This window comes from Nicotiana tabacum, chromosome 7 (genome assembly GCF_000715075.1).
Source record: "Nicotiana tabacum cultivar K326 chromosome 7, ASM71507v2, whole genome shotgun sequence".
Lineage (NCBI taxonomy): Eukaryota > Viridiplantae > Streptophyta > Magnoliopsida > Solanales > Solanaceae > Nicotiana > Nicotiana tabacum.
The window spans coordinates 152,181,341-152,190,705 of NC_134086.1; the positions used below are offsets into that span (position 1 = coordinate 152,181,341).

General features: G+C 38.3%; 1 protein-coding gene and 1 long non-coding RNA gene across 3 annotated transcripts; both read right to left on the bottom strand.

Annotated features, from left to right (window-relative positions):
* Positions 1-747: 747 nt before the first annotated feature.
* LOC142182591 (uncharacterized) lies at positions 748-3,032 on the bottom strand. 2 transcript variants are annotated; one of them, XR_012711405.1, is made up of 4 exons: positions 2,785-3,032; positions 2,266-2,387; positions 2,033-2,126; positions 748-1,505 (listed from the first exon to the last, which is right to left on the bottom strand). It is a non-coding gene; the product is annotated as an uncharacterized LOC142182591 (long non-coding RNA). The 2 variants fall into 2 exon arrangements; XR_012711404.1 differs by lacking the exon at positions 2,266-2,387.
* Positions 3,033-8,121: 5,089 nt separating this feature from the next.
* LOC142162359 (uncharacterized) lies at positions 8,122-8,978 on the bottom strand. The gene is made up of 4 exons (XM_075218706.1): positions 8,834-8,978; positions 8,621-8,709; positions 8,266-8,547; positions 8,122-8,169 (listed from the first exon to the last, which is right to left on the bottom strand). Exons 1-4 carry the CDS (start codon positions 8,976-8,978, stop codon positions 8,122-8,124), a joined length of 564 nt encoding a protein of 187 aa, XP_075074807.1.
* Positions 8,979-9,365: the final 387 nt, after the last annotated feature.

Here is a 9,365-nt window from a genome sequence, read left to right on the forward strand (position 1 = left end):
AAACTAAAAGTGCCCGTATATGGTCCTGAATGCTGTCTTTGGAATATCTTCCTCCTTAACCCTTACCTGATGGGTACCCGGACCTCAAGTCTATCTTAAAAAAACACTTGTCACCTTGCAACTGATCAAATAAATCATCAATCCTCAGTAGTGGGGTACTTATTCTTGATCATCACCTTATTCTATTGTTTATAATCAATACATATCCGTAAGGAACCATCTTTCTTCCTCACAAATAACATAGAAGCTCCCTATGGTGATGTACTAGGTCTGATAAAGCCTTTTTCAAGCAAATCCTTTAGTTATTCCTTCAACTCTTTTAGTTCTGCAAGGGCCATTCTATAGGGAGGAATAGATATTGGATGTGTATATTGTAGTAGGTCAATAGCAACTCAATTTCTCGCTCTGGCGAAAGACCCTAATGTTCATCGAGAAACCTATTAACCACAGGGAAGGACTGAATGGTTGATAACTCTACTTCCATATCCCAAACCTGAATTCAGTGATAAATATGGTCCTTTCTGATCATCTTTTTTGCCTTGAGATAGGAACTGAAATCAAACCATCTTTGATCTACACTTGATGTTAGAATAACAAAAAAACAACCAATCCATACCCATTATAATATCAAGTTTTGCCCAACTGAACACCATGTACTTTATCCTTGTTTATTCTCAAATCTATCATGGGTTATTTCGGGTCGCATCCGTATATATAGGTAACAATATTAAAACATAACTTGCATAACTAACTTATAAAAAGGGTTTATATACATAGGGGTCGACCAGGCCATAGATATGTCATACCCAAAACTATATACAAGATATTGTCTGCAAAATCTCTAAGTAAACATAACCATAGTATATCTACAAGTCGGGACAGAGCTCCCTACGTCCTTATAAAACAACCTAACATATGCCGATCCGTGAATTGGTAATATTCCCAAAAGAAGTGGAGCTCACCAACCAAAAGCTGACATTTGGAGGAAGTCTAGAGTAGAGGGTCCTTGCCTCGTCCTATATGAGAACCTCGATCGGACACACTTCGAAATGGAATCTTCATGTCCTTATCAGTTACCTTCTTCCTCTTGGCCTGACTACTATCTTCTTCCTCTACGTATCTCATAGCATACACTGGCGAACCTAGATTGACGGACTCCGAAGACTGTGGACTATCTGGAACCTCAGAAGAGATGGTGTCCACAAATACCTTGACATAGTTTTGAGCTTGAAGGAAACCCAGCTGTGATCCATGTACTACTCTCCTCATACCCTGATCAACGGGCTGTAATAATGAAACTAAGGGCCTTGGTGAGGTCGGGACTCCTCTCACCCCATCTGTTGTCGGAGTGGCCGAAACAGTTCGAACAGATGACTCATATGGATCCTCCTCAATAGAACCCATGATCTCCGATGGGTCTGACTCCATAGTGTAACTTATATCTCTTTCTAACATGTTCATAGCCTTCTAACCCGTACTAGCAGTTGTAGTATTCAAAGGCATTACTGAAAACGTAACATATCATTAGGAACATGAATTCTTATATCACACGATCTAAGATAAAAAAGACAGGATAACATCCTATATGTTCTGTAGCCTCTTGTCTATAAGTGTGATTTCACAACACACCCATAAACAAGACTCTACTAGACACGGTCTGTAGACAATCCTAGGATAGAACTGCTATGATACCACTTTTGTCACGACCCAAACCGATGGGCCGCGACGGGTGCCCGAGTCCTACCTGTCGAACACCCCTAAGCATGAGTCTATGATATAAACATGAATAACATCTGCTGAATTACGAGAATAATATACATGAAGAAAAAAAGGCATATGTACATATACGTGCAACACACGTAGGGCGAGCCGACAAGGCTGCTGTAGCCAACTATGCACCTCAAAATTGGAAGTCGGCAAGGTCACATACTATTCAACTAGACATACTGTTTAAAGACCTCTAATAGAGATATAACTATATAAAGACGGTATTGAGCCACGTCATACCCATACATATACAAACATATCGTACCAAAATCAAAAGCAGCTCAGGATCAAGTGGAGTACGCCAACTCTCGCTGATCAAGGATCCTAAAAAGGGGGACCATCAGTTTGCCTACCTGCACCTGCGAGCATGAAACGCAGGCCCCGTGAAATAGGGTGTCAGTACGAATAATGTACTGAGTATGTAAGGCATAAAATTCAGTACATAAAGGACATAGATGAAATATGGAATAAAGAAATCCAGTTGTAAGTCTGAATCACCTTATAAATTCTGAAATATTTATAATGTCATGCACGTGCATATGAATGTCGTGTCATGCATAGGTATGGTGTACATAATATCATCAAGCCTCAGAGGGCATCCCATCATATCGTCTCGGGCACTGTGGGCAACATCATCAATATATACCAACTGATCAGGTGGTGGTGCGTATATAACGACATAACCTTTTTTTCCATATCCCATATACATAAATATATACATATAAATATGCGTATATAATATCGTCTGGTCATGGGTCAATGTACATGCATAAATGAATAAAATGCATGAAAATATGTTAAAAATCTCAATATTCTTTTCGTATAAGCTTTATCAACTGTGTATTATTTTGAGACCCATGAACAAAAGATATAATAATATGTCACATGGGAAATCAAGAACACAGAGACCCCTAATATTTCTATGAATAGAGTCGTTTATGAAAACTGTGCATTTGCTCATTTCTTCTATATAACTTGGACCATGCCAAAAAGAAAAAAGGGATGGCCTTAACATACCTGAAATAGGAAAAACTCTGTATAATACTCTTGGAGAAGATTGCACCGTACTCCTTTAGAACCGCAAAATTTTACATTGTTATGGTTCTAACAATTCTCGTTGAAATTGTTTGCAAAATTTCGTTGGAAGCCAATTTCGTTGGAATTATTTGCAAAATTCTCGTTAGCGTCTGTTCTTGAGGTATTTGGAACTAGGAAGAATGAAATGATATATGATTCCTATTTTGGACTTAAGGACGTTCTGATCTCTTGTCCAAATGAAAATGGAAACAAGATAATAAGTCTTACTTTGTTAATAGTTCAATTAACCTTAGGCAGACACCTACTCGTAAATGACTATGAGTCATTTTCTTAATTGGTGGCTTTGTGCCACGTTTTTGGAAGGGAAGAAGGGGTTAATCTTATCTACTTATTTTATTAATTAACTAGGTAATATTCCGTTACCCGATAATTAACCAATTATTCGTATAATTAAGAATTATATCAAATTACTTAAAATTCTATTTATTATTTAATATACTTTATACATCGTACTACTGTGGTCATATGGTACCTTGCATGGTATTAGTCCATAATTATCGGGTATTATCACTCGACCCGTATTTTATCACAAATCGGTCACCTTCAACGAAACTTATTTTCTTTAATTTGTGTGTCCTTTATCATTCATGACACTTACTTATCGCTTGTTATAAATAGCATAAATACGTTAACCTCAAGATAATCTCATTCCGAGTCCACGTCGGTTAACTGAAGGCGAAACTTTAACGTACGAAAACGCAAGATGTAACAACTCTAACTCCGGCAACGCTTGCAAAACCAGTGGTTCCTTGTTAATTTTACAATAATTTCATGTTGGTTTAGTTATTACTTATTCTCTGTTTGCTTGTCTCGTTGCCTTTCTGTTGGCTGCTTGTGATATTTTGTGAAGTCATTTGGACTTACATTGGTACTGTTTAGTCACTTTCATTTCGGATTTTGAGACCTAGTTTGTTGGCCATTTGTCATTGTGAATATCTTGTTACTTTGCTCTTGGTCTGTTGGAGCGGACTACTCGATTGCTAATGTTTCTGCTACAACTAATTCTCATGATGTTTTCTGGAACTCTTTGGTCATAAAAAATAAAAAAATAAAAGTTATTTTCTGGAAATGATAAACTTGTCCTACCTTTATGCTTATGATATGGCTTACGTATCCTTCAGTTGTGTGCACCCGAGATTGGGTTACAAACGCGCCGGGATCGGGACTGGGACTCGAACTCGAGGTCCCATCAGGCAAAGTAATTTTATAGTCCATAAGATGCCCAGATATAACTAACAATGTAGCCGAACATGAGGTCATGATAGCAGGTCTAAAGCTAGCACTCGAGTACGCAGCAGAACGAGTCGTCCTACGATGCGACTCTCAACTCGTTGTCAATCAAATCACGGGGACTTTCCAAATCAAGGAACAAAGACTGCAAAAATACCATGCCGAAGCTATTACTCGAGTTCGATGAATGTCAGCTCGACCAGATCCCTCGAGCGCAGAATATCAAAATGGACGGCCTTGCCAAATTGGTAGCGGCCACTAAAAGCATAACCGGAGAAGGGAACGTGGTCACTCCCCTCCACTCATCGATCGATCAAATCGAGGTAACGAATGATTTCATTTGGTTTTAACTGACTATTTCTCTAAGTGGAATAGAAGCAGGAGCATTCTCCCCGATACGCGAACAGGGAACGATCGTCGTCAAAGTAAATTCCAAGATGCCAAGAGACCATATAGACTAGGACTGGTTTGCCATACCAGAAAACATGCAAATCTCTCTGATATATGTAGGCAAAGCATGAGTGCATAAAGTTCACCTGCATTTTGGCTGAAGTGACGCTGCATCAATTAAACAAAATAACACTCGGCCTCGCTCGAACCAACATTCGGTCTTGCTCGAATCAACATTCAGCCATGCCTAGACCAACATTCAGCCACGCCCGGACAAACACAAGGCCTCGCCGGACCACCACTCGGCCTCTCCTGGACCAACACTCGGCCTTGCCCGGATCAACACTCGGCCTTCTCGCTCGGATCAACATTCGGCCTCCTCGAATGAACATTCGACCTCGCTCGAATCAACATCCGACCTCGTTCAAATCAACGTCTGACCTCGCTCGAATCAACGTCCGACCTTGCTCGAATCAACAGTCGACCTCGCTCGAATCACATTCGACCTCAGGCCCTCGAATCAACATTTGACCTCGCTCGAATCACATTCGGCCTCCTCGCCCGAATCACATTCGGTCTCGCTCGAATTAACATTCAACCTTGCTCGAATCACATTCAACCTCACTTGAATTAACATTCGACCTCGCTCAAATCACATTCGACCTTGCTCAAATTAACATTCGATCTCGCTCGAATCACATTCGACCTCGCTCGAATCACATTTGACCTCTCTCGAATTAACTAACATTTGACCTCGCTCGAATTAACTCTCATTCGATCTCGCTTGAATTAACCTTTGACCTCACTCGAATTATCTCACACTCGACCTCGTTCGAACTGATTAAGACAAATTTGACAGTCCAAACTAGTTGAGTGACATTCGACCTCTCTCGAATTTAACTCGTATTCGACCTAGCTCGAACTTGATTCACAACTAAACCTCGTTCGAGTTAAATATTACAAAATTTGACTTCACTCGGACTAATCAAAGACACTCAATCACTTTCAAATTAATGCCTACCAACGATTCCTTTGAAACCATCAATCGAGGAAAACGTTCAAGGAAAAGAAAAATAGAATCAGAAATAAGAAGCAAAAGTAGCATTCCAAATCAAAATAGGTATCAGAAAAGGCATCTTACAAGGGCTTAATCGCCCGTCCAGATCTGAGGACGCGGATGACCTCCTTTGATGCTGCCATCCTTGCCAAAGCCACCATCCTGGCCTCGTCAACCATATCCAACTCTAATGTCTTCTCGATCAACTCATCACTCGAGTCATTGGCCCTGATCGAATTCTACTCAAGTTCAGACTGCGGGGATACCATTTTAACCTGAAGATCGGCACCCTCAACCGCGATCCTCACTAGTCGACCTCCCCATCCAAATTTGTTGAAATACGATTAATGAAGTCCGCTCATCGAGCTCGACCAAAAGACGACCTCGATAAGCGGAGGGACTAACTGTATGGGTCAAAATCAAACCAGAGAAATTCGACATGCGGTCGAGCAGTGATCAACAACAAGGCCGAGGTCAAACAGTGATCAACAACAAGGCCGATGTCGAGCAGTAACCAACAACAAGGCCGAGGTCGAGCAATGATCAACAACAAGGCCGAGGTCGAGCAGTACATATAGAAGTAGCTAGTTTTGCTTTGGAATCTTTAAAGGGAATAATCTACTGAATATTCTCTTTAATTGTACTGTTTAGGGCTCCTTAAGATATCTCATATAAAGGGTATGAGAGAAGAATGGATGGGGGAGGGAGGAACTTCTGAGAAGCAGACTCTCTCTCTAGAAAATATACAAACACATCTCTCTAAAGAGATTAGATGATCTTTTATCCCATACCCCCCATCAGATCCGAAAAGGATCCTAAGATTCGTGTATTTGTCTATCATTCATCTTTATCAAATGAAAGAGGATCCGCCTCACTCAAGATTGGTGAATCTTTTCCTTTATTTATATTTTATTGTCATTTAATGTTACTTAATACATCTTTTTTCATACTATTAAATCTGGCCATAATCACTGCCAGCATTTACTCAACTATATTTTTTTATTCATGTTATTCATCTCAGATCTAGAATTAATTATCCTTAACTAGGATTTACTCTCTATCTTCTTATTTAATTAGTTTAACAAAAAGGTCCCATACATTTTTGGTCAAACATTGGTGAAAACGATTACTTGAAGAAAAAAACTGATTTTTTTAGAGAGAAATCATGTATTTGAAGGAAAAAGTTGTTGATATTCAACTTGAAACTAAATCATTAAGGTATATAGTTGCTGATTTGGAGGCATCTTCTATTATTGAAAATCTTCCTTCCTATATTAAAAATGATGGGAGATATGCAAAGAAGAGAGAAAATGTATATGTTATGTTATTGTGTTTCCTGGTTGGGTTTGTTGTTGGTTATGTATTACATAGTTAAGTTATGTAAGCTTTGAATATTGGATGGAATGTAGTCATATTTTGTGACTATATGAATGAACGAAATGTATGACTTTATGTAAATTTTGCTTGTGTAATAGTTTGATCTTAATGTAATGAGTTTACAACAACCTAAGTGCAATGGTTTAACCCAAAATGATGGTTTGAGCTTATAATGTGCAGCTTAGAATGACTTTCAGCAAAATTGACATGTTAATAGTGTGTAACTGCAAACAGTTCAAATATGCCCTTCAACTAAACGCTATTGAACAAACATACCCACCACAGGTTCCAACTACACACCAACAACTACAAATAACCTGAACATACACAACCTGAACATACAGTCTCTTAACATACACAATTTGAACATACGCAACCTAAACATACACAATCAATATTTAAAACAATAGTCATCCTATATATTTTTGGCTACAAACAAATAGAGGGAGTTGGTTACAAATGTTCAAGGGAGTTGTTCTGGCTATGATAGTGCATATGAAATTAGCAACACTATATAGGGGCTACAAACATTCTGATTTGTCACAGTTCAAGGGAATTGGCTACAAACCAATAGCTTGAACAACAACCTAAACAACATTTAGAACAATATTCATTTGCATAAAATCATTTCAAGTCAAATAAGAGGTTTGAATTCACCAAAAGCCAGCAGCTAGAATTTCATCAAAAACCAACAACATGTTAACTAAAAACCAACAACCTTAATGTAAGTTCTTAACACAAAGACATTTATCCCAAAAAAGTTCCTAAACTTGCTAAACTTCACAAGTTGACGCCATCTTCAATTTTTTCTTTTTTCTTGTTTCATCTTGGATCTGCTTGAGTGTGACATTTGGCTTCCCCTTCCAAGTTGCCTTAGTTGGTGAGTAAGGCAAATTTGATGGCACTGCCACTCCATATGCATCTTCACAAAATTGAATTCTTCTTGTTCCTGTTGGTGGCCTTACATTCAGCTTTCTAATTACAAGTCTTGTTTCTGATTCAGCAATAACCATTGGCCTTAGAGGTGGATCTCCATTAGTACCAATAATAGGACCATAACCTTGTAATAAATCAGTAGTGGTATAAGAGAATTCTTTTATCTTTTCTGTCACAGGTTCACTGTCAAAGTCCATTCCTTCATCTTCAGAAGCAGCAGATGCAAGTATAAATTCTGGAGCTGAGGTTTGACTTGAACCACCTTTCTATTGTTTCTTTTTCCTTGATTTTGAAGTCTCTGCAATAGTTTTCTCCTGGCACCCAAAAAAAATTATTAGAAGATGTGACAACTTCCTTGAATTATGACAAATCAAAACTCTTAGAAGATGTGACACATCAGAATTCTTTACCTTGAAACAACCCATAGCATTGTGATTTTCACCACCACAATTGTTGCATGTCATCATAACTCTCTTCCTTGAGTAATTCCACTCCCTACCCTCTTCTTTGCTTTCCCTGGTTCTCTTCGCTCTAAGTCTACCCACATTCTTGGAAATATCAGGAGATTTCATTGCATGAGCTGGTTCTACTTTCCAAAAAAATTTCCCCCTAACTGGCTGGAGTTTGTGATTATAAGTCAATGAATATGCCTCTTTGCTATAGTACCAGTGAATTTGTGACAGTGGCTCATCCTACCAAAGTAAAAATATGTTGGTAATTAGATAACATTAGAATGATTCAGTAAAATATAGTTGTGTCTCATACCTTGTCATATAATATATCCTTGATTGCATGGGGGCATGTGATACCAGATAATTGCCACACTCTACATGTGCATCTTTTCTTTCTAAGATCTACAATATGTCTTATCACATTCACTAATTTCATATCTAAAGTCACCATTAAACTCAACCTAGCAGTAATGTATTATTTTCCTATAGTCATTATACAACTTCAAAGCATATGGATTGAAGTCACCATTCCATTTAATAATGTCATCTCCATTTGTAGCCAACAAATTCATAACTTTTATCCTTATCTCCTCTAACATCTTGATGATTGGAACATGTCTTGCTTTCAGAATACATGCATTGAATGGTTCGGTGTAATTGTTGTCAACCATCACGTTTTTATATTGAGTATCAAAATATGCTTTGCACCAAGCTTGTGGTGGATAATGCAATAGGTTTCTAGCAGCAGCACCATCATCAGATATTTCACCCAGCTTCTTAAGTTGATCTTTGAAATCTTCTTCATAAGTGCTCCAAGCACTCCACCATTAAAGTTTCTCCATGTGTCCATTTCCCCATCTTTTCTGCCAATTAGCTTCAATATGTCTCACACAAAATCTATGGTGAGCATTAGAAAGTACATTCCTCACAGCATCAAGTAACCCTATTGAAAAAGAAACATAAATGTGAGAAAGAAAACTAGACAAAATAGAAAAAGAGAACAAATAAAAGATGAAAGTAGTACCTTTTGTATATCTGAGATAAAAGTAACTCCATGA